Here is a 25,622-nt window from a genome sequence, read left to right as displayed (position 1 = left end):
AGGCCCGACCCTGCAACTCCAGCCACCTCCTCCCCTTCCTCCCAGAGCCTGTGCTAAGCTACCGGCCCTCCCTCACACGTTTACCCCACCTGCCTCCTGCCCCCTGTAAGGTGATTATTTTGAGTAGCAGCCTACAAAACATCACGTCCTTGTTTGGAGTCTAAGGTGGTATCATCTTAGCCCCATTTTACTGATGAGCCAACTGTGGCTCTGATTGGCATGCACATTCATGTCTGAGGAATTTACCCGCCTGACTTTTCTCCACTAGCTTCTGAAGGCAGGAACCAGCCAGTTTCATCCCTATGAGCCCAGCCCCCAGCTTTAGGCCTGGCTCAGAGTCAGTGCTTAAGAAACATTTGAAGAATATATGGATAACCTTGCTGGAAGGGCTTCCAACTGAGGGGAGGGGTCACCGCGCTTCCACTCAGGGAAGTTCAGTACATATTTCTCAACTGGGAGGCAGGTCCCTGTAGGGCTGTTGGTGGCAGTGGCCTCTTCTGGCCTGGGTCCCTGTGGATATCCAAGAGGGACAGCTCAAGTGCAGCACTGCCCACAGGTATCTGATGACAGTGGCTCCTATGAGACCAGCTGCCAGAGGTTGTCCTGCAGCTTGTCGAGAAGGCAGTGGGGCTATCAATGCCTCAACTTGCCCAGGGAGGCCCGGGCGTCAGCACTCAGACAGTTTGTAGGTAGGCTGTGTGGTGAAGGGGAAGGGGGACATGGCTTTGAATTCTGTCCCTGCCTCTTACCAGCTGTGTGACCTTGCCAAGTGTCCCCTTGCTTCCCCACTAAATGCAGACATCATCCCTCCTCGCCTCCCTTTCTTCATTCTGTGACTATTTACTGAGACCCACTCTGTGCCAAGCACTGTTCCAGGTGTTAGGCACACAGCAGTGAAAAAGACAGATAAGGTCCTAGCCCATGGTCTAGGAGCCCATGGTCTAATGATGGGACAGAAATACATAATAAACATGTGAACAAATAATTTCAGAGAGGGATAACTATTATTAAGAGAATAAAGCAGTGAAATGGGATAGAGTGGGGTGGGGAGGGGGAATAGGTGGGGAAGACTACTTGAGCTTCAGCTGAATGACCAAAAGACGCTAAGAATATGGAGCTCTGGGGGAAGAGCATTTCAGGTAGATGGAACAGCATGTGCAAAGGCCCTGAGGCAGAAATGTGCTTGGTTAAGGACTAAAAATGTGGCCAGTGTGTATGGAGCAGAGTAAGTGAGGGGGGAGGGTGGGAAAGAGGACGTTGGAGACGTGGGCAAGGACCAGATCTCATAGGCTTTTCGGTGGAATTTGGAGCTCATTCCAATTGTAATGTAATTCTAATGTAACCCAAAGAATTTGATTGTTATTTTTAGATGTATCATAATTTTTTAAACCATTCCCTATTATAGGACATTTAGGTTTTTTCACATTATAGTTAACACTTCAACAAACAACCTTGTCAATAAAATTGCACATGTCCTTGGCCACTTCCATTGGGTGCATTTCTAAAAGGAGAAATTGGTCAAAATGCGTGGCCACTTTTAAAGACTCTGGCCATACTGCAAAGTTACCTTCCAGAAACTTACCCTCTTGGACTCCCCCCAGCAATACGGGAACATGTCCCTTTTCTTATACCCATGTGAACTTGAACACCCAGAATTATCTTTGCCCCCTCCTCTTTGCTAACTCAAGCTTCCTGATTATAAAGGACTCCATTTAATTTTGGATGGATGTGTAAGTGCACCGTATACATATGACTTAACTGCAATCTCCTTCCACAGTTGCCCTGAATCCCTTTGAACTTCGCTGTGAGAGGAGCTTCCCCGCAGCCCAGTAGCCCTCAACTCAAGCTGCACATTTGAATCACCCTGTACACTTTCTTAAGAAGCCAATTCCAGGCTCTACCACAGGCCAATTAAAACACAGTCTCTGGGATTGAGGCCAGGGTATTAGCACTTAAAACCCTTTCTCCCTGTGATTCCAATTTGCTACTGGGACCCAGAACCACTACCTAACCACACTTGATGAATTAATCAGACAGGTTGAACCTAGCAAGCTTGGGCCGGCCCTCCTAACTCTTTTTTTTTTTTTTTTTTTTGGTTAAACTTTTGATTATGGAAATTTCCAAATATATGCAGAAGTGGAGAGAAGAGTATAATGAACCCCTATGTAAGCATCACGAAGCTTCCGCAACTACCCTGGAGGGGTTTATGGGAGGGAATGACATGGTTTGAATTAAGTTTTAAGCAGGGCACTGGGTGCTGTATGGAGAGCTGCTGGTCGAGAGGAAAAGTGGAGGCAGGAAGGCCAGACTGGAGGCTGGTGCATGGTCCAGCTGGAGAGGATGGGTGTGGCCTAGTGTGGAGCTACAGTGAGGGGAAAACATGCTCGGAGTCAGTGCAGAGGTGGGGCTGGCAGGGCTTCCTGGTGGACCGGATTCAGAGTGGGCTACGGTGGGGATGGGGTCAGACACCACCTTGCAGCTGGCACGTAGGGGGTTTGAAACCAGTGCAGACCCCATTCCGTCTCCTTCCCTTCCCCGCGCAGGCCCCAGCTCCTGGGGGCTTACCTGCTCTCGCTCTGCTGTCTTGCGGAGTTTGTATACAAACTCGCCCACAGCCACCAGCACAGACAGGACCAGCCCGGCGGCCAGGACGATGAAGATGCCCCCAATCTTCTGGATGCCCAGGGCGCTGGCCTCTTTGTTTTCCTCTTCGGGACACCCGCTGCCCCGCCACCACTTCTCCTTCATGATGTGCAGCTTGTCCTCCTCCTGCAGCTGCAGGATGGCAATGGTGATCTTGTCCCGGTATGGGGAGCCTGAGTGGGGGAGAGAGGAACCTGGCTGTCAGCAGCCTTTAGTCCACCTGTGCGCCCCTGTCAGTACCCTGGTGCGTGCCAGACACCATCGCTGGGCCTCTCAGTATGCTCATCCAAAGGGGGACCCTAGTGCCAGGAGGCCCCTCTTGAAATCCACCTATGGTGTCTGGGTGGAAGGGTCCCGATTTGGGGTGGAGAGTCTTGCCTATGAATCCCTGTCTCCATAGGCCTGCAGCGCATCTGGGCGGCATCAGCAGGGGTGAGGTCAGGGAGAGGAGGCGTGACCTCTGAATTGACCCCCCACCTTTTTGCCTGCCCAGGTCTCCTCTGCTCAGGCCAAGGCTGACCTCACAAGGCTTGTGGCTCTACCTTTTTGTTTCTGGGCTGAGGATATGCTGCCTTTTAAGGCTCAGTGGGGTGACGTGGGAGAAGGAGCAGGAGGCCATGTGTGCACATGAGCGGATGTGGTGGTTTCGCTCAGCCTTTGTCACCCGCCACCCTCCCGCCTGCAGCCCCGTGCTCACCCATGGGCGTGCCAATGCCGTAGCCCTTGGAGTCGATGAGGCCCCCGATCTGGGTGAGGTTGCAGTTCCTCTGGGTGACGTACTCGATGGTGGTGGACTCCATGAGCAGCGCATAGTCGGCCGTCAGCGTCCGCTGGATGCCCTCCTCATTGTTCTTCACCAGTGCCGAGGGCTTGCTGCTCATGAAGGCCCACATCTTCTCGAAAGTGGAGATCTTGGATTTCTGGGCCGCGGGGAGGGATGAGGGGCGGTGATGCACACACAGTTACTGAGCCCACAGGGATCAAGCCCAGCTCACCCCTTAGCAGGGCCCGGGCCACTGAACTCTGTGCACAGTCCTCAGAGCGAGGGGGGGCCACCCATTGCTCAGATGTGGAAACTGAGGGCCTGGGAGGATAGGTCCCCAAACACACAGCTGCTGAGTCATAAAGCTGAGAGTCAAGCCAACCTACCCGAAAACCCTTGGCTCTTTGCCATGGCACAAGTGTTTTTCAGGCTGTTCTTTTCAAAATTAATTTTCTCTCTCTAAGATTTATTAAACAATTAAACATGTGCAGGTCCTGTTCTAAGTGCTTTGCCTGTAGTAACTCACTGATTCTTCCCAGCAATCATAGGGAGCAGGTACTGTCATTAGCCCCATTTTACAGATGAGAAAATTGAGTTTAGCTGTGCCTCAATTTGCCTAATTTACTCAGACACAAAGTGGCAAAACCAGGCTTCTAACCCAGGCCATCTGGCTCCAGAGTCCATGCTCCTAACCATAGAGCTGCACTGCCTCACAGAAACCACTGTGAGGGTGGGGGGAGGGGCAGGGGCTGATGAGGGCAAAGCTCGGTGGATTCTGGGCCCCCCACTCCCACTGCAAGCGGGTCGCTCTATGTACCATGCTCCAGGGGAAGATTTGTCTGAGGCAAGTGTTCCTGTCTGTTCTCCTTCAAAACAGTAAAAGAGAAGCAGGGTGAGAATTGCAGAGAGGGGAGGAGAGTGGGGGCAGTCAGAGCAGGTGGTCCACAGGCCCCCTCAGCCTCTTGTTCCAGAGCGCCCTGGGCAGGATGCTGCTCCAAGAATACGGAACCAGCATCCCTAAGATCAGGCCTGGTGGGTGGGCTGCTGTGCTTGCCCCACCTGGCTGGGGAGACTCAGAGAGGGCCTGGGGCCGGGAGAGGGGGCCAAAGTTCCATGTTTCTTGCTGCCTGAGGAGACTGGGCAGACCTGGGTGCATGCACTCATGAGATTTCTTGGGAACTTACTGCCTGCTGGCAGCAGGGATCAGCCTTGCCTCCGCTGATCCCAGGGGAGCAGGCGCCTCTGCAGGCCTCCTTGTCCCTGGCTGTTTCCAAGTCTGGCTGTGCCTGTTTGTGATGTCAGCCTGTCTGACTGGCACCCGGCCCAGCTCCAGTGTGCGTGATGGCATGGGTGTGCTCACGCAGGCTGGCGCGGGGCTGCGGGCGGGGGGAGAAGCTGTGACTGCCAGGAGTGGCGGCGGGGAGGGGGCTGGGAGGAACGTGCACCTTCTACTCTCCAGGTGTTTCCTAGCTCTAAGGGCTGTCCCCTCCAAGACTGGCTTCTGGAGACCCAAGCACGCCTGGGGGAGGAGGGAGCCCCAGAGCAGCAGGCAGCACCCCACTCGAGATTCCACCTGAGCCCCGAATCTCTTGAGTGCCAGGGATGCCTCCTTTGGGCACGGGGCCTGAGGGCGCCTTCATAGACGAGCAGCCACTCCCCTCCTGCAAATTCATCTGCCCTGAAGCTGAAGGCCTGGAAGGGCTCAGATGCCCAGAGCCCTCAGTGGGTTCCATCGGAGCAGCAAGCTGGCTGCCGCCCGCTCCTGCCGTCCTCAGCCTGTCCCACTATCAGCTATTCCTGCTCCCCAGCTACTCCATCCTCCCATGGCTCCCAGATGCTCCCCCCCCCCCACTTAGCTACTCTTGCCCTTAAGAACATTCCTGATGTCCAGCTCTTCTGACTCTCCAGACATTTCTTATTTTTCTAGATAATTTCTGATATCCAGACTGCCTTCTCCAGCTTCTCCCTTGGGTCCATTCTCACTCTGCTACTTTTCCCGCCCTGATTCTCTACAGTCGGAAGCTTTGAACTGGCTCCAATGATCCCCATCCCTGGGATTCATGCCCTGGTGTGATCCCTTACCCTTGAGTGTGGGCTGGGCTCAGTGACCTGCTTTTAACCCCTGCCCCCAGGAGTGATGGGATGTCATGCCTGAGATTAGGTTACAAGAGACCGTGACTTCTGTCTTGCTTCTGTTCTCTCTGGCTCCTCTGGCTTGCTGCTCTGATGGAAGCTGGCTGCCATGCTGTGAGCTGCCCCATAGAGAGGCCCACATAGCAAGGAACAGAGGGCAGCCTCCAGCCGACAGTCAGTGGAGGCGGACACCTTCTGCCCAATAGCCCAGGGGGAACTGAATACTGCCAACCACCATGTGAGTGAGCTTAGAAGCGGAGCCTGTAGATGACCACAGTGTTAGCCAGCACCCTGATCCCAGCCTGTGAGAGGCCCTGCACAGAGGACCCAGCTATGCCAAGCTGATTCCTGACCCACAGACTGTGAGGTCATAATGTTGTTGTTTTAAGACACTAAGTTTGGGGTAATTTGTTATGCAGCTATAGGTAACTGATACACTCTCTTACACACATATTGACGCAAGCTACTTTTATTCCCAAGATCGTTGCTTTTTCAGATAATCAGTTCCAACTCTTCTTCTAACCAGGTTATCCAAGTCCAATCATCACTGCTTGGCAGGGACACATGGCCTCTGCTGTCTTGGTTATTGTAACTAAATACTATTCTCCAATCAGTGATTTCAGCACCTCAGCTCCTTTTCCATCCCAGTCTCTCCTGCTTTCCAAATTCTCCTTTTTCTACTGGAGGTGGGAATTAGGAGTGTATGAGGCCATCAGGGCTCCTTTTACATCTCCTAATGCATGCATGCATGCATCCGTCCATCTATCCAGTCATCTATCTACCTATCCATCCACCCACCCATCCTCTCATTCATCATGTTCATGTTCTCACCCATTCACTCACACACTATCTACACACTAATTCATTCAACTAACTATCCAACTATCCATCCAGCCTTTTACTTATCCATCCATCCATCCATCCATCCTTACACCTCACCCATCTCACCCACTCATTCTCCGACACAACCAGCCAACAGTAACTTGAAAATGAACCACACAGGGAGCCCTGGCCCGCTCCTTCTGTCTCAGAAGAGGATGAGAACTTCTCCTCTTTCTGCAAACGCCTCCCTGCATCCTCTCCCCAACACCCCGTTCCTCCTATACATAGGCCTGCCTGACATCAAAATAATACGCTCTTCCCAGTAACACCCCATCATAAATGGAGATAGAAATTTCCATTGGAGGCTGGCGAGGGAGAGGCTGGTATTGAAGCCGATGGGCTTTGAGGAGAGACACGTGAAAGCTTGAAGCAGGTGAAGGAATGGAATGGGGAAGATGGGTAAAGAAGACACCAGAGAGCTTGGGTCAGTTAAGATGAGAAGTGAAGATAAGGCAGGAAGCTGGCTGTGATGCTGATTTCAAGAGGTTCTGCTCTCCCAGCTCTAGTGTCAACTAATTCATTACCTTCATCACCTTTAGACAGATGGGTCTGAAATCTTCTTCCCTAGAAAGGCCACCCCCTGTGTTTGTCTCATATCTTGGGATCCCCATTTTCAACAAAACCCACTGATGGTTTCTGATTCCCCTTAGGTCCTGTCCTTGAGTGATTCTGTGATTCTGAGAACATCCCTGAAAAGCTTCCCTGTGGCACCTCTGAGGCAGGGAGGGATACAGCCAGGGACCCTCCTGGAATCTCAGTCCCCTCTCCTATCTTCCTGGGCCTGGTCACAAGATGCCTGAGTTCCGTCACTGGCCTGAGTTAGTTACCACCCCAGGGAATGGAGTCTCACATACCTACGGTTCCAATGCCATCCTCCCTGTCCCAGCTCCAGTGGGAACCTTAATAAGCGTTGCTTCAGGGCCAGTCACTCAAATCAATTAATGGAATTGTTTGGAGCAGCCGATACAGGGCGACATGCCAGGACGGAGAGGATTTTTTTATCAGTGAATTTGGCAAGAAAGTAAGTTTCAGACTCACGACTTTCAATTCTAGCCTCCTCAAAGAAGTAAATTGATTTTCTCCAACTGAAGATATTTAATCTTGAGAATTTAACATTTCTGTACAAGAAAATGTATATAGGTATATATATATATGTATAAAAATATATATCAATTCCAAAGAGAGCTGAATCTCAGGGAATGTGTGTGGGGAGGCAATGTGATTCCATGTGAGACCTTGGGTATTTTCCATACTGGAAAAGAGACCTTTTTCCAGATTAACTGGCTTTCTTATCCCTGGATGTGGAGTCTTTGGCCTTATCAGATCCACGTACCAGAGCAGTTAATCATGTCTCTTGGGTTATTTTCATGGGGACCAGGAGGCTCCCTGAATCCCCTGCCTCTGCCCACCTCGCCAGGGCAGACTTGCTGATCCTCTGGCCCAGCAGCTGCCTCTGCTGTCTGCACGTGCCCCTGAGGCTTGCCTGTGCGGGGGCTGCAGGCTGGCCCCTGAAGGGAGAGTTAGGAGGTGAGGGCTGCAGGCTGACCCTGGCAGGGGGGAGTCAGGAGGCGAGGGCTACAGGCTGGCCCTGCAGGGGAGAGTGAGGAGGTGAGAGCTGCAGGCTGGGGATGGAGGTGGTGGGAGGGGTTGGCCCCACTGCATGGACTCTGGTGTCACACCTAGCTGGGTTCAAATGCCAGCTCCTCCTGTGACCACAGGCAAGTGATGTCACGTCTCTGAGCCTCACTTTCCACATGTGTAAAATGGGAATCAGCTTAGCACAGAGCCAGGGTCCTAGGAAGTGCTTGCTAAGTGGCTAGCGTCATTCTCTGTCTTTAAGCCTCCTTTATTCTCTTTAAGGCTCAGTTTTCTCATCTAGAAATTGGGGATAATAATTTCTAGAGTGCAGAGTTTCTATAGAAACTAAATGACATAGTACTCAGTGGCAGAAAATTCCAGTGCTGAGACGGGCCAGGCAGAGAACGGTAAATAAGTAAAGACCGCTGAGTGGAGTTCTGATAAGCTGGAGAGGGCCGTCGCCTCTTGGCACCTGACAGTCTCTCTTCAGGAGAGCCAGCTCAGCTATGCTCCTCCATCTTTCACATTCTCGAGAAGCTGGATATGTGAATTTTTTAAATGCAAAAATCTCCCCATTTTAAAATGCTGGCCACTAATTACAAATATATAAGAAATGTGCGTCCCCTAAAATCCTATCTGTGGGCTGAACAGGGCTGTGTATCACCAAGAATAAACAATAAAAATAGTTAACATTTATTGTATGCATACTCTGTGTCAGGTATGGTTCTAAGTTTTTTATATAAATTATCCCATTTAATCATCTCAATAATCACCTCTACAAGGGGGGGGTGTACTATTATTATACCCATTTCATAGGTGAAAAAACTGAGGCACAGAGAGGTCATCAGTAACTGAGTCGTTTTCAATAACTTCCCATCATCCCCGGGCCTCCCCTGCCCCTTCTGCTGCCTTTCTGCCTGCCTGTTCTGGGTCTCTTCTATTCTGAGGACCTCTGGGCTCCCCCTGAAGTGTTTAGCTCTGTGCAGAGGTAGACAGCCATCCTGTGATAGAGGCACCAATGTCCTCCACAAAGCCCCCAGGCCCAATCTGGAGGGACCTGGAAGAAGAGAGGTTCTCCAGGTGTCCACTGGCTGGAGCTTCTCCATGGGACTCCAGTTAAACCCTTGCCTCAGGAGGGGACTACACGGCAAAAGGAGAAAAGGGGCCAGCCGGCTTGCCCATCTTCTGGGTCAGCCAAAGAGAGGGGCATCCAGAGGAGAAAGTCTTTGCCTTAAATGTACTGTGTGCCTAGCACTGGCCTAATCACTGTATATACAGTAGCTCATTGAATCTCCTTGCTAATTGCTGCATGGTGGGAATCAGTATCCATGTCATCCAGGTGAGCAAATTGAGGCTCAGAGAAGTGAAGTGACTTATCCAAGGTCACCCAGCACAGACAACAGCCAAGACCCAAGTCCTGGTCTGTCTGACTCTGAGACTGATGTGACTTGACTGCGCCAGGCTGCACCACAATGAATTCTGCCTGGTCACTGCATTTCTGTCCTCCTATCCTGCTTCTGCTTGAAAGCAGGGCTAAGGCTGTATCAGAGAGGCCAGCAGACATGTCAGGAGAAACTGGGAGCTGAGCTTGAGAGCACCTCCTGAGCCTTCCAGCCCAGGGAAGAGTCTGCTGAGCAGCTGGAAGGTAGGGAGATGGACTGAATGGCCCCTCCAGGCACCTTCCAGGCTCAGTTGCTAGGATGGGGCAAAGCTGTGCAAGGGGTGGGGCTTGCCGGTGCCAGGGACCTGGGGAGCCTGGAACTCTTGGTCCCCAGCTCTTTCTCTTTCCTAAGCGGCTGTCGCTCACACACAGTCCCTCCCACATGTGATGTGTCTCTCCCACCGCAACACCAAAGAGGGCTAAATCCTTGGAGAAGCTGTCTTCTGACATCCTCTGCCTTCAAAGCTGCCCAGCCCTCCCCGCCAAGAACACGCTTTGCCAACGTCCTCCTTTACATTTTGCCTACATATTTTTACAGCCAAACAACACTTTCAGAGGCCTCCTTTTTCTTCTCCTAATTAATTTTTATCTTCCAAGACGGAGGGAGGACAACACAGGAGACGTTGTTTGTGATGTTTGCTGCTCCCTGACAACTCTTCAAATGAAATTTCCTTTGGAATGATGGGCTGCCACTAGCCACGCGTCTCCCCGGATACAGGGTGCGGGGGGGGGGGGCGAGGGATCTGGAGCCCCCCTGAGAGACCAGCGTCTCGCTTCCTGCTGTTGTCATCTTTGGATGGGAATGGGCTCTCTCCCTCGAGTGCCACTCTCAGCCAGGGGGGCTTTTTAAGACAGTTTGCAACTTAACCAGGAAACATGCTAACTGCAGAAATGAAGTTCATTTGCCCTGTGCTCTGGAACCTTCAGGGGTGCTATCTGCTGGGTTCCTGTCCTCAGCATGGTCTCCTGTATTTGCTTTACTTGGCCTCTGCTATCTTTTAATTCCATCCTTTAATTCAACAACGGCATCCACTCAACGTGAATTATTTAAGCAACTACGATGTTCCAGGATGGTTCTAGGCTGGGGATACGGCTTCACTCTTCCCCAAGGAAATCCTGGGCTGTGGCTGGCTCCTTAGAGAAACAATATGGACACGGGGACAAAGAGCACAGGCATTAGAGCCAGACTACTTGGATTCGAATCCCAGCGCTGCATTTCACCAGCTGTGTGACGTTAGGCAAGAAGTATGAACTCAGGTGACTTTCTGAGCCTTCCTTTCATCATGTGTTAAATGGAGGTGATAATAATAGTCTCAACCTTCTAGGGACGTTATGAGGATGATAGAGTGAATACAGGTAAAGTACTTGGAACGTTGCCTGGCACACAGTAAGTGCTCAATAAATGTTACTATTATTTTGACTTTGCCAATGTCTCCTAGACATCCAATGGCAACCTCTGGAGCTGATTCCTGTTCAACCCTAGTGCCAGTCTAGCCATATACACTCACGGGCGGGAGAGAGGACCACCCCTCCAGGAGAAGACCCTGGAGCGGCTGCGGGAGAGGGCAGCGTGTGTGCAGACAAAGTATCTGACCGTACATCCGGCTCCATTGATCCTTGAGCTGCTGTTTGATCACCTGCAACTCACCCAGCCCCTCGGGACCTCTGTTTCTCTAGGTTAAACTCAGGTTTCCTTCCAGCTCTAACTTGAAAGTGACCATAAGGAGGCCACCCCCAGGCCCAGTGCAGGGGTGGGGGAGGGGACGGGCTTGGGGAGGGAGGTATGACTGAGGAGGGCGGGCTGGGGGTGGGGCAGGGAGGAAGTAAGTTTGTCTAGCAACCTTCTGGGAGGGTCTCTTCTTCTAGCTCATCATCCGAGGTGGGGTTAATGCATCCACGCTCAGGTTCCTCTCTGCCTACATTACAGTCCCACCGCTGCTGCTGATGGGAGGGAGCCTAGGCAACAGGGCTTTCGTTTGAATTAAAGCAGGAGACAAGGTGGCCAGAGAGCAAGCGGAATTCATCGGTGATCAGGAGGGCAAGGAAGGGGAGTTGGTCCTGCAGGGGGATGTGGAGTTGCTGTTTCTGGCCAAAGGCCCTTGTGAGCCTGGGCCCTGAAGCCCCAGCATCCCAGCTGGGTGGCAGCATCGTGTCCCTCCCCTGCCCTCCTCGCTGCACCATTCGCAGGGAAGGCGGGTGAGGGTGGAACGGGCTGCGGGAGGTGATGCTTGATGCCGAGGACAGCAGCTCGGTGGGGAGCAGGGACCGGGCTCTTGGAAGCCAATCTGAGCATCTTAGCATGGAGGGAGGCAAGGGCATCCAATCAGTGGCAATGAGCCTGCACTGGGCTTATTTATGCTGCTTCCCTTTGATCGGGAGCCCTGCTTAGAGACGGGCTCATCTGTAATGCATGAGGGATGCTCTGGCACAGTCAAAGGGCTGGGCCGTAGCCTGCGGATAGGCGGGAGCAGGCGCACGCGCGCACACACACACGCGCGCGCACACACACACACGCCCATCCCCCCACTCACACTTATCTAAGCACACCTGTTGGGACATTTAAGCAGACAGACACGCGTGCACTCTCCACCTACATATCCATGTAGACACTGGCACACACCTGTAAACAATCATAGGCACATATCCGCATGCCCAGATCACAGAGACACATGCACACATATGCTGGTCAGTACATATATGCAGACACTCATGTCCAAGCATAAAGACACACAAGCACCCAGACAGGCTGACTCTTGTGCATGGGCACACGTGTGCACACATGCATACGCGAATGTGCATTCACACGTTATATACCGCTACACGCGCACGTGAAGGTATTCACATACTCACATACTTGCTCGCCCTCATGAATACATACACTGGGTCCCAGAGAGCCCCTAGTGTGCTTATGACAATGCTTTACCTTCCCCACACTCTAAATACCCGGTGGTGACCTTGTAGGAAGACTGAGTTTGCCAGAAGCAACATCCCAGAGGGGAGTCTGTTTCCTCTCCCTGTGCTCTTCACTAAGCAGCTGCTTCTACCAGTACGAAGAGGCACAGGGGAGGCCAGGGCCTGGGGGAGTGCTACTGGGGCTCCATGCCCAGGAGGCAGAAGGCTTTCCCACCCAACCCCTTCTTTCTGTCCTTACTCAGGCCCCACTAGAGGCTCAATCTATCACTCAGAGACTTAGCCTGGAAGGAGGCAAGGGCTGGGCGATGGGGAACCAGGGCCCGGAGGAAAGCAAAACACCCCGGGCTTTCAGACTGATTGACGGCAATTGACTACTAAACAAATACATGAATGAATGGACCCATAGCCACAGAATTCCCAGATCCTGACCATTTCTGAGAAATCATGAGAGTAGTGGTCCCCAAAGGGTGGTCCCTGGTCCAGCAGTCTCAGCCTCACCCGGGAACTCATTAGAAATGCACATTCTCAGGCCCCCCAGGACCTACTGAATCAGTAACTTCAGGGGTGGGGCCCAGCAATCTGGGGGCTCCCCAAGCCTTCCAGGTGATTTGGACACACACTCAAGTCTGAGAACCATGGCTCAGAACATGCGCTTTGGAGAAAGGCAGACCTGGGCCAGCCTTGGACTCCTTTAGCTGTGAGTCCTTGGACAACCCGCTTAATGCACCAAGCCTTAGTTTCCACACATGTAAAGTGGAAATAATTGCAGTCTCTACTTCACGGGATTTGTCACGAAGATTAAATGAGACCAAGCATGGAGCACCTGGCCCACTGTGAGCTCTCAGTGGTGGTCGCTATAGTTATTATTACTTTAATTTCCAGAAGAACATTTACAGCTATCGGTGATCAGGGTCACTCAGTTTCCTAAACCCTCAGCTACTCTAGTAGAAGGTGAAAAAACATTAAGGAACTAAGCTAACGCTTTACAAAACAGGAGGGTGCAGCAAAGTCATGGCCAGATCCCCATGAGAGCAGTAACCCGAGCAGCTGACAGGGGCTTTACATGGACACCAGCATTCCACGAGTGTAATAGGCTAAGGAATGCTTGTAAATGCTGGTTCAAGTTTTAAGCCTCCTTCCTTCCCTGGAGAATGTTCTCCCTGCTGCTCTCTCACTGGTGGAGAGCTCACCCCAAGCCCAGGCCAGCCTCTTGGGAGTAGAGGCTGCTGAAACGCAAAGCCAAGGGCAGGGAGCCCACTGGCCCCAGGGCCTGTTTGTGTGCCTGGGCCATGCTTCTCCTTTGCCCTTTTCCAGCCTCTTCTCTCCACCTGTCCTCCTCTGATGATTTAAGGAAACACAGCATATTCATGCTGCTTGTCCCAGGTATGGAAACTTCTAGGATTTGTGCTGGGACCAATCCAGATGGCCACATCACTACAGCTCCCCAAAGTCAACTGGTCCCACACAGGCATGGGCGGAGCCCTGGGGATTTCTGGTCCTTTGGCTCTGTGTGGTTAGGGAAGGAGAGTGAAGGGAGGGAGAAGGTCTCACCTTGAAGAAGGTCATGGTGGCCCCGTCCTTGACAGCCCCATACTCGATTTTGGTTTGCTTGGCCAGGTCATCGGCAGAGTCGATGGGCGATTCCATGCGCTCCACGGTCAGAAAGGCAGCCAGGTTGGCCGTATAGGAGGAGATGATGATCAGTGTGAAGAACCACCAGATGCCACCAATGATGCGCGTGGACAGGGCTTTGGGCATCAGTTCAGACCCTGGGAGGAGGGAGGAGGAGACCGGTGGTCCCTGACAATGCTCAGACCAGGGTTGCTCTGGTCCTCTGGGGCACGAACTCCACTGACAATCTAGGAACAGCTGAGATCGCTTCCCTAGACCAGTGGTTCTCAAAGTGTAGTTCCTGGACCATCAGCATCACCTGGGAACTTGTTAGAAATGCACATTCTCAGGCCCCACCCCAGGACCTAATGAATCAGTAACTTAGTGGTGGGGCCCAGCAATCTGGGCTTTGATAAGCCCTCCAGGTGATCCTGATGCAGGCTAAAATTTAAGAACCACTGCTCGAGAAAAACACACACATGCACAACATTTCACAGGCTTGTCAGACCCTCTGATGCCTATCTGTGAACCACCTGTGTGGTCCCAGGGTCTGAACACCTGGAAGTCTTGAGTGACTCCTGCCCTTAGCCCTTAGTTCTCTGTGTGATCATGTGCCAGACAATTTCCCTCTCTGGGACTCTGTAAAACATCGTCCTTCCTCTGTCCCAGCCTCACGCAAATACCACAATGCTGCTGTAATGATATAATTTGAGGAGGAACTGTGTTGGAAATACAAGTGGTATACAAATATAAGATTGCTATAGGATGCTTTGCAGGAGAAGAATCAACATTTTTTGAAGCTCTTTGCCGAAATAGATCACTCCTCCTCCCCGACCTTGGGTGTGAAGCACAATTTAGCTGAAACCTTCTAACTGAAGTAATTAACTAGGTGGCTTTCAAGAGATTTAAATAGCAAGTGACTCCTGAACTTTCCAGAATATTTGGACCTGCCGTCTGAAAAGCGTCTGCTTTGATATGGATGAATTTTTTTCTCAAAGAAATCACTCAAGGGAGAGTTTTTCAAATACATAACTATTTTTCTCCCTCCTAATCAAAACCTTGTGGGGAATACATCAGGGGCCAGTGCTTTGAATAGCAGCAGGAGGTGAAAGGGAAGCTATTACCGCATTGAGGGGCCTCCAGGTCCTTCCCAACTGTCACTGAGCAAAGATGATGAATGAAGAAGCAAGGTGAGGCTTTAGGACACTCATTAATGGTGGGGATAGAAAGAGGCACTTCCCTCTAAAGCTGCCTGTCACTTCCCAGCTGCTGGAGACCACGCCCCCGCCTCCACCCCCAGCTTCATCTGCCTGGCCCTCCCTCAAGAAAGGGGGCTAGAGTTGCCCCCAAAGGGAGAATGACTTATTTTAGTTGTTTGCTTGGTGAGCTCTGCCAGGCTCTGTTGGGCCCCTGACCTGGCCTCTGTTGTGGCTGGGAGTTCGCTCAGGTCAGGGTCCTTCATTCAAGTGCCCAGCACAGGGCTTCGCATGTAGTGGGGACTCAGGAGACACTGAGATAACATCAGTCATTCATTCCTCTGGCATTTGCTGGTATATATCTACTGAGGACCAGGGTTTGTGCTGGGCCTTGAGGATACACACAGATGAGTGAGGGACAGAGACATGCTTTGCCCCTTGGATCTCCTTCCCTCCCTGGCGTGTTTGTTGCCCACTGTCCCTCCGTGGGACCCTAACTCAGGCAGAGGTAATGAGCAGAGGCAATGAGCACTTGGCTCCTGGCCATCAGGGCTTGGGGGTGGGGTTCTTCTGGGGGTCTTTCCTGGCTGGGTTTCCCTCCCCCTGTGCTTGCCCTCCAGCCCCTGGTGTTTCTGCACTATGCTCCTTGCAGGTGCTCTGCTTTCTGAGATAATTGAGCAAGTGCAAATCTTTCCAAAAGGTGGGCTACCAGCCGGGAGTAGGTGCAGTATCCCAACCCTCAGTCAAGAGGATGTAAGAAAAAATGGCGTCCTTCTGTGTTTACCAGCTCTGATGCACTGAGGCTAATGTCCCCACCTCAGACACGCCCTTTTCAACTACCAGGCTCCCCAGAGTCCAGTTCCCGCTACATTCTGAAGTTTTCATAGTCCATCTCTGTCCTCCACCCCCATGGCCACTACCCCGGCTCAGGTGTCATCATCTCATTCCTGCAATGGCCTCCCACCCAGCCTCCCTGCCTCCAGTCTCCCCTCGTCCTCAGCCCAACTTTGCTCAGCCAGATTCTGCGGTGGTGAGGCCATCGGTGGGGTTGGCCCCAGCAGACAAGATGCTGTATGTCCATCGCAGCTGGAGCAGGAGGGGCTGGGGATGAACCCTGCATGCCATGGGTGGGCGTGGCTTATATGCTTCAGCCTCAGACCGTGAGCCGGTCCAGCCGCAGTAGTGGTGGAGCTTGGGGACCTGGGAAAGGGCACACACCTGAGCATCCAGGTGTCGCCAACCTTCTGAGGGCCTGGTAGGTCTGAGGCTGCCCTGGAGGGTGGGGCTGGCTCTGCTGACTCTGGAGAGGAGGCTGCCTGGGGAGGGCACACATACCTTGCTGCATCAAGGACCCCATTCCAAACCAGAAGCTGTTCAGCAGAGTGAAGTTATTTTCTACCACCTCGGAGCCAGGGTTGCAGGGATGAGCATCATACCACTCATAAGGGCTGAACCTGCAGCAGAAAGAGGGGGGCAATGAGGCGAGGCTACGGGGAGATGGGAGAGAAAGGAGTGTTGAAGCCACACAAGCCGGCGGTTTAGCAATCAGTGATATGCCGACAACTTTAGCATCAATTCCCTCATTGTTCTCCTGGGAAGGCAGGGAATGGGAAACCAGGGCCATTTTGCTTCTCGTTCTTTATTGTTAGTGCCCTTTTCTGGTGATAGAAGTAATTCAGCAGTATCTCTTAAAATTAAAAGTGCACATGCCCTTCAACCTAGCAATTCTGCAACTCATTATCCATCCTAGAAAAAACACTCCCTCAGGAGCACAAAGAGAAGTGTGCGAGGGTGTTTATCAAACCATTGTTTGTAATAGCGAAAAACTGGAAACAACCTAAATGTCCTTCAATAGAGGAATGATTAAATAAACTACGCCACAATCATACTTTGAACTATCACGCAGCTGTTAGAAGAGATGTACCAACAGGGAAAGATCTTCAACACATATTGTTTGGTTTTTTAAAAAAAGTGATAAAAATAAGAACAATATGATCACATTTATATAAATAGATTCCTGAAGACATAGTTGCATACCTATTTATGTACATTTGTATATAAATGCATATAGAGTCTGGAAGGATCCATATCTAAAAAAATATCACTGTTTACCTCAGGGGGGGTTGTTAGAATGGCAGAAGAAATTTCATGGAAGCCTGTTGCTTTGTATGTATTACATGAATTTTGAAAAATGAGAACAGGCTTTTGAATTACTTGTATACTTTAAAAAACCTTAAAATGGAAAAATAGTAAACTACACTCTTCATAAAATAGTCAAACAGTACAGAATACAATGAGAAAGCGAAAGTACACCATGATCCCACCCCCTGGGAAAAACAATGTGTTATATATTTTTTTCAGATTTTTCTCTCTGAATATGCAAATACATGCATGACAGGAAAAAATGTTATTGAAAACTCCCCACTGCCTTCTAAGGAAGAGAAGTCCCGACAACTGGAGGGATCTTTGTTTACTGTGTGAATTCCAGTTGAGGAAATGTAAGCTGGAGGAAGCTGGAACACTCTGGAGAGATTGAGAGCAAGTCCCCACCAGGCTGGAGTGGCCGCAGTGACTGGGGTGACTGGAGTGGCTGGTGTGGGGTCAGATGCTGAGATGAGGGACCCGGAAGGAGAGACGTGTCTGATAGAATTTTGTTTTGTTTTTTAAAGTGTGATGAGCTTTAAGTGTGATGTTGTGACTTTCCATCCCCCTTCTAAAAGCTTTAGTAAATTAAACATTGATCACCAATGCTCACACGAGAAGAATTTCGTTTTCGCAAAGCAGGAAGATCCTCCAGATAGGAAATTGCAAAGTGAGGCTTCAAACCAAGATGGGGATTTTCAAAGTGAATGACCATGAACTGGTTAGAGGCTCTAAAAATCCACAAGGAAGAGACAGAGGATGAAGAGAGTAGAGAGTAGAGAGACTGTTGTGAGAAGGGTGTTAGAGAAAGCCTTTGGAGAGCTGTGTTCAGGGGCCCCTGCATTGAAGTCTAGGGAGAGCAGCTTCCACAGGGCGGCTGCGGGAGCTCGGGGGTGGCTCTGGAAGGAGCGGATGTGGTGGACACCACCTGGGAAGTCTGGAGGGCAGGGGCCGGGCTGATGCGTGCTTCTTAGGTGAGGCAGGAGGGTGAGTCCTTGCTGCACGGCACTGGCCTGCAGGCTCAGACATGGCCAGGGCTAAGGACGTTTCCCTGGACCAGATGGGCCCATGGAGAAGCGAGATCCAGCCCAGATCCACCTTGACTCCTATCCGAGAAGGGTGATGGGACTCCAACAGGGAGAAGCCATGCGGCAGGGGCTGCTAGAGGACCAGGAGATGAGCGGGGGAGTGGGCCGACCAAGGAGGCACTGCCAAAGGGGGCCTACATGGGGGCGAGGGGAGAAGTCTGATCTGTGAATGAGGGTAGAAATGTTGAGGACTATACCGGACTCAGCCTTCTAACTTTTGAGTTGAAACAGTGTGTTTGTGCTTTAGAGAGAGACCTAGGGTTTCTGAGCTCTGGAAGCAAGCCAAAAGTGACAGGTCCTGGCAGAGCTTTCACTGGGGCAAAGAAATTCACTTCTGAACGCACAGGAAGGTGGGTGAGAGACAAAGTAAAGATGATTTCTGATGAGCTCTCATGAGCCCTGCTTTTTTAATGTACACACACGTATACAAAGTATATATATGATATATGTGATAATCTTTTAACACACAAAAAAATCATATCATATATCATAATACTGTCTTAGATCTTGGCTTTTCACTTAATAAGTCACCAGCCTCTTTCCAGATCAGTCCTTCCTGATCCCCTTTATTCTCTATAACTAATTAATAGGTGTTTTTTTTAATACATTTTTTTAAATTGAAGTATAGTTAATTTACAATGTTGTGTTAGTTTCAGGTGTATAGCATAGTGATTCAATTCCATATATATTCTTTTTCAGATTCTTTTCTAAGTTATGACAAGCTACTGAGTACAGTTCCCTGTACTCTGCAGTAGGTCCTTGTTGTTTACCTATTTTATACACAGTCGTGTGTATGTGTTAACCCAAAACTCCTAATTTATCTCTCCCCCCCACCTCCCCACCATCCCCTTTGGTAACCCTAAGTTTGTTTTCTATGTCTGTAAGTCTATTTATGTTTTGTAAATAAGGTCATTTGTATCATTTTTTTAGTCAGTAGGTGTTTTTAACCATTCCTCTTTGATGGCACGTAGGCTGGCCCTATTTTCCACTGTGGTACACTCTGCTGAAACAAACATCCTTGGTCACACTTCTGTGGGTACCTAGGTCAAAGGGCAGCCTTGTCTAGGGCTTTGCTGAGAAGGCTTTCTAGATTTGGGGGAACTGTAAAGTGGGGCTCAGTGGTGACTTTCAACAGGATAAATTCCCAGAGGTGGAATTGCTTACCATGATAAAAATAACTGGTCTCGAATGGGCCTCTTGGTTAGCAAGTACTGTTATAGACCTGGGTCCTCACTACCCCTCGAGAGGCTGACAATGCAGCAGGCGCCCACTCTACAGGTGGGGAGGTGGCTTGGAGCAGTCTAGGTGACTGCAATCTTGCAGTCAGTGGGTGGAAAGGCCCAGATTCGAACTCCAAGGCCACAGGAGGGAAGAGGAGTGGGATGGGCGCTGGAAGGTGCCACCAAAGTGAATGATGGATCTCGGATTTATGGCCTGTGGCTACAACGGGTTCTCTCAGTCTTGCAAGTAAGTTGGAGCTGGTAGAGGCTGACCTGGAGATACTCTGTGTCCCCTCAGGGGAGAAGGCTAAACTCCGGCCCCTGGGTAGAAGGATAGACAGAGCACTGACTGGCCGGGATCATCTCTTCCCTGGGACTCTCATCTGTGCTGGATTTGGCCGGAATGTGACTCCTGGGGGCTGGACTGGCGGCTCGCCCTCGGCCCTGCCTCTGGGGTCAGAGAAAGGCCTTGGTCAATGCCTGGACCCCTGATGCTAAACAGGCGCAGGCCAGGCCAGCTTTTAGGATGGACAGCCCTGTGCCCTGCTGGAGCTGCCCGGAGGGGGCCTGGACACCTGCCCACCCTTCGCAGACCCCATCTCTTGGGCAGCTGTGTCCAGCTCTCCGGCAGCCAGCATGGAGTGGTCCAAAGGACACAGGCCACATGGAGGGGAGGGGACAGAGGGCCACATCCACACTACAGATGTGCTGTGCTCGATCTCAACAGCATTGTAAAAAATCAAATTAGTGGCTACTTATAAAAGCCATGAGGCTTCACATGAAAATCTGAACCTCTCTAAAATCATGAACCCCGCAGCACTGGTCTGTATTCCTGTTTAGCACAGTCTGCTGGAGCTGAGTGGTAGTCACCCTTTTCTCCACGTGTGTGCTCAGGTTTGCCTCAGTCCCCACTACTCCCTGCCGCCTACCACCCAGCCTGCTTCACTCCCTCATGCTTCCTGTGTGTGCCACCCCTGATTTAAAGTCGAGCAAGTCTTGGTTTGAAGCCTAACACTGCGAGGAAAGGCTTCCTGACTTTGGGCAAAGACTTAACCCCTGTGAGCCTCAGTTTCTGCTTCTATAGAGTGGAGATAATTGTACCGACCTCACAGGACTGCTGTAAGGATTTGACAGGATGGGTGTGAATTGTGTTGTCATAGTGTTGCACTCTGTGACAATTGTCCCACAGTGCTATTCATGGCTCTGTGGCCAAGACCCTTGTCCCTCTCCTCTCTCTCCGACATCCTGTGCCATTCCAGCAGCTCCAGAAATCCCATCTCTTCCAGAAAGTCTTCCCAGCCTAACCTTGGGAGGGGGGCTCCTACCTGCCTGGCCAGGAGGTAGGGGGTGGGAAGGAGGTTTGGCTGCCAGCAGCTGATGAAAGGCCAGGAATTAGAGGGGGATGGGAGGCATATCAAATGAGCAAAGCTGATGCTGGAAAAGCTCCAGCTGTTTTCAAGGGGGTGGGGAGCCAAGAGGCCGACTGGAGCTGCTAAAATTATGGTGAGAGCTCTGGAGAATGGCTCCTGGCTTTCAAAGGCTTGTTAGACCATTAGAGACAAGAGGCATAATGAAGGTCTCTCTGTGGCAGGCTGGGCTGCCGGCTGGGCGAGCAGGCAGGCAGCACCAGGCCTGCCGGCAGCAAAGAGCTTCGGAGGCAGGACAATTTCCTCTCTCACATCCTTCCCTTTGGTCTGTCTCTGTGTGGGAGGAGGGAATGAAAAGAAGCAGGGTTGGGGGAAGGCTTTCAAAGAAGACTCAGGAGAGAAAAAGGCCGAAACAGCAAGTCCTTGGATCTCAAACTGCTTCTCCGGAGAAGTCTTGCTTCACACCTTGTTAGAATTTAGAGAAAAAAGAACCAGGGCAGGGGCAGGGGCTGGGGCTGGAGACTGGAGGCAGGAGGCAGAGGGCCCAGGGCCCAGGAGCCACCAACTTGGGGCGGGAACAGAACACGGATGTCCAGGTGGCCAGAGATGTGGGTTGCGGATAAAACACTTGGTGACCTGAGTTCACTTGCCAGATGTGTCCCTTATTGCTAGGATGGACTTGGCGAGTTCTGAGCCTTTCTGAGTCCAGATGTCTCCCCTTCATGGGAGGCTGTGAGAATTAAATAAGATAATTGGCTGTAAAGGACAGAGCACGGTGCTTGGCACACAGACGGCGCTCAGTAAACACTGAGCTAAACCTGTTTCCTAGTGTCCTCTCCCTACCACCCACCAGTAAGGATGTGCTGTGTCTACTTCATGTGAACAACTAAATATGCAAGCGTATTGCTAGTACATATTAGAGGCAGGTATGTGCGTGTGCCAAGTTCCTGCACGTGTGCATGCGTGTGAGTTTATGTGGCATTGTTCCCCCTGCTGTTGTGGACCGGATGGACACAGTCTGTTTGCCAAGTTTCAAGCTACCTGCTGGGCCGCCCAATGCGCCTGGGTCTGCTGTACTGGGTGCCTGGCCCAGGTGGTGCAGCCTCGGGCAGTGACTTAACCTCTCCTGCTCATAGGACCTGGGATACAACTGCTGTCTCTCAGAGTCATGGAATGATCGCTGTGGGATATGAAAGGATCTGAGCCTCACGGAGGGAGGCAGGAGCAGGTACGGCAGTGGCCTGAACCTGGGCCTTCTGTGCCAATTGCTGAGGATGGGGGGGACCTGCCAGGCTCCCTGAGCCTCTTACCCTGGGCCAGACCTCTGGTCAAGGCATTGCCCTTACCTGGCGATGACAAAGAGGACACAGCTGACACCCAGGTAGGCGAGGAGCACGTACATCCAGATGTCTGGGGACAGGGGGTTGAGGAAGGAGAAGACACTGGGGTTGGTGCCATTGGGCTTGCGATACAGGATGCTCACACCGAGGGTCATGAAGGGCTTGGAGAAGTCGATGGCCTTCTCGCGCACGTGGGTGATGGTCAGGGGGGCCACAGCCAGATCTGCCTTCTGCAATGAGAGACAGACAGACTATGAGCAAAGCCTAAGACTAGCAGGGGACAGAACACCCCTTCTGGAAGGGAGGAGAGACGAGGGAGTGAAGTGGACTCTGTTGCCTGAGCCCTGGATCACTTCACCGCTCTTTAGTGTCAATATTTACTTACCCTCCTTCTGGGCCAGGCCATGCCCAGGGTGCTGGGAGACAGTAATGAATTAGACCTCACCCCTGTCCTCCAGGAGCTCACGGCCTTGAGGAAGAGGACAGTGGTATCACCATGCAGAGAATGGAACCCTATTGCAGCTGTAACCCATGTGGTCCATTCTCAAAATGGTGCCTTTCAAATATAGTTCAGCAATCTTCAAACATTTAAAAATAGCTGGTGTTCTTTCTTTGTGACTATCAAAGGTCGTGAAGAGGACACAGAATCCACAGCAACCCTTATTTATATCTGTTTTCCTCTCCTATCTACTTCTTGCACGCTTCACCCCATTTTGGATACTCTATATATCCTCAAAGCCCCAAAAACCAGTTGGGCAAAAATAGTACTCTCTTTGGAGGGAAAGGGAGGGGAAGAAACTAAACAGGCAAATTCAGAGCCCTCTTTAATAGGAGAGGAGAGGGAAGAGAACAGAGCAGAGGAGGAAGGGAAGGGACCGGGGAAGGCTAGGGATGTCCATAAGTTGATCAATCGTAGCCCATCACAATTTTAACAAGGGGAATAATTAAAGGTCTGTATCTCTGGTGTGAGCTTTTTCTGACTAAAAATCTACAATCTCTCATTCCCATCTTTGCAGGCTTTCCTCACTGCTCTCCTCTGGCACAAGGCCCCACTAAACTGCTTCCTGTTTACCACATTCCCTTCTTGACCTCCATGTTTTGCACACACTGTGCCCTGTTGAGAATGTCTCTTCCTGTTGTCTAACTCTCACCACCTTCCATATTCCTTTGCATATGCTATGTCTTCCAAGAAGCCCTCCCTGATATCCTCCAATTCTAAACTCCCATGAAGCTTGCGCTGTCCCACGGTAAGGTCCTAACCTGCTCAGTTGAAATGGCAGTACGTGCAGCCATGTGTCTTTTTGTCATATCTGCCTATTTACCTGTGAGTTGCTAAGCGCAGCTGGGACTGTGGCTGATTCACTGCTTTGTTTCTCTACTCCCAAGCCCCATCTCAGCCTTTGCAATATTTGTTAACTAATAATGTGTTCCTCTGAGAGGCTGTGCCTTGGGCTCTTGTGGATATTTACATACCAGAATGTGAACCAAGTTATCACTTCCCTTCCTCGGGTGGGGCAGGACAGAAAGGGAGGCTGAGTCCTAAAGACCAGCACTAAAGACCCTTTTGCTAAGGGTGGCAGCTGCCTCTGAGAACCCCCTTCCAAACAATAGTCTCTAGGCAATCATCCACTGACTTGGTCCAGCTTAATTAATTAATTGAGTATTTAAACAATTAATTGTTTTGTGAGCTTCACTAGGCACTAGGGATACGCAGCTGAGCCAAACAGACATGGTTTCTGCCCTCCTGGGGCTTATAGTCTAGCAGGGCAGACAGACGTTAATCAAATTGTTTTCTAAGTGGTAGCTGTTAACACGTCTCTGACTTCACCGATCCTAGATTAGGAACCAGCAACCAAGTTGAAATGAAACTTCAAGACGGGGAGGACTGGTATGGGTAGAACCCCAGCTCCTAAATGACTCTGCAGGTGCTCCAGGCTGGGGGGCACTGGCACTGGCTGGGGGGCACTGCTCCAGGCTGGGGGGGCACTGGCACATAACCCTGATGTTACTCACCCCAATGTTTCTCCTTCTAATGTCAGCCCCCCACGGCTGATTATTGACACTAGGAGCCCAAGGATTTGGTGAATCTTAGAACCTGGGGAAGTCAGGGAGGAGGGGGCCTATTACAAGGGATGCTTCATACTGGGACTTTCCTTTTGTAAGCTTCTGAATGTGTGAGTTGGAACTTGCCTAGCTTTGAAGGCAGAGGAAGAAGAAATAGGCAGCTGCTGCCACCCTAGCTCCCTGGAGCCCTCTCATTTCAGGGTGTGCACAAAGGAAAGCAACAAAAGCAGAGAGAACTGTCAGGGAAGGTGCAGAGGGACTAATGTGTATTTGCTCAAGACCTACTGTGCACCGGTTGGCGGTACATGGGTGAGCAAGAGACCCAGTTCTGCTCTCATGGAGCTTCTGGTGAAGGGAGCCCCTGTTGGAGGCTGTGGATAGGACTCCAATTGGAGTGGGAGCTGGGGTGGGACATTCTGGAAGGTCCCTTTCAGTCCTGAAGTTCTAAGATCGTCTATAATGTTGGCATGACATCATTCTAGAACTTGGCCTCCCCTAGCCCTGCCCCTTCAAAGCACATCGCTTTGGGAGGCTCTGTTCTGACTCCAGAGTCATCATCACTGTTCAGAATGCATTTGGAACTGGTCACTGGGAATGGCTTCTGGGGCTTGGAGTGGATTCTTGGGAAGAACCTCAAAGTCAATGGTGGCAAATCTTCCTTCGGCTTTTGATGGCAGGTTGGATGACAGTGTTAGTAACTGAGGGGTCAGTGTGTTTGCAGCCAAAGCTTTTCCCACCAGGAGTGTTCCAGGAGCGGCGAGGAAGCCAACCACAGGGCCAGAGGCCTTCTTTCTTCCCCCAGATGGTTTCAGAACCTTCAGAATCTCCCCACCAGCCTTTCTGTTCTCAGGTTCTAATGGTGTTGGAAGGCACCTGTGCCTACAGCAGCAAGACAACTGGTCAACCTGACCTTCTTCACAGGAAGTTTTGATGTGTGTTCTCCCTTGGGCTTCAGGAAGGCTGGAGTTCTCCACTTTGGTTTTGGTTTAGGCAGGAAATACTACATTTCACCGTTGATTACGATTTCCCTGAAAAAGGCATTATTTTGTCCAACTTCCCTTGAAAGAGCTGAACAGATGTCAAGCCTTTGCTGTTTCAGTTCATTACTCAGAATGAAAGGCCCAGTCTTGGCAGGCTCTTCCCACTTGTGCAAGTTTTCTTTGAGGATGATTCATAAAATCATAGGCTGTCAGAGCTGGACAAGAGACCTTTAGCAACATCTATTCCAACCCGTATTATTT

The 25,622-nt window shown here is 51.1% G+C and overlaps 1 protein-coding gene across 3 annotated transcripts in view; it reads right to left on the bottom strand.

Moving 5' to 3' along the window:
• Window positions 1-25,622, bottom strand: part of GRIK3 (glutamate ionotropic receptor kainate type subunit 3) — a 233,412-nt gene that overhangs the window by 6,622 nt on the left and 201,168 nt on the right. For 2 of the 3 annotated variants that reach the window (XM_082387662.1, XM_082387663.1), the window contains 5 exons: window positions 22,324-22,547; window positions 16,496-16,614; window positions 13,905-14,122; window positions 3,341-3,563; window positions 12-2,816 (listed from right to left, as the gene is read on the bottom strand). In XM_082387662.1, the coding sequence (XP_082243788.1) occupies window positions 2,239-2,816; window positions 3,341-3,563; window positions 13,905-14,122; window positions 16,496-16,614; window positions 22,324-22,547 (1,362 nt within the window). In that variant the 3' untranslated portion in view covers window positions 12-2,238. Of the gene's footprint in view, window positions 1-11; window positions 2,817-3,340; window positions 3,564-13,904; window positions 14,123-16,495; window positions 16,615-22,323; window positions 22,548-25,622 lie in introns of those variants that run through there. The other variant, XM_082387664.1, reaches the window with a different exon arrangement.

This window comes from Balaenoptera borealis (genome assembly GCF_965194805.1).
Source record: "Balaenoptera borealis genome assembly, chromosome: 1".
NCBI classification, from domain to species: Eukaryota; Metazoa; Chordata; class Mammalia; order Artiodactyla; family Balaenopteridae; genus Balaenoptera; species Balaenoptera borealis.
The sequence above is the reverse complement of the archived record's forward strand: the minus strand, read 5'-3'. Positions and strand labels throughout refer to the sequence as shown.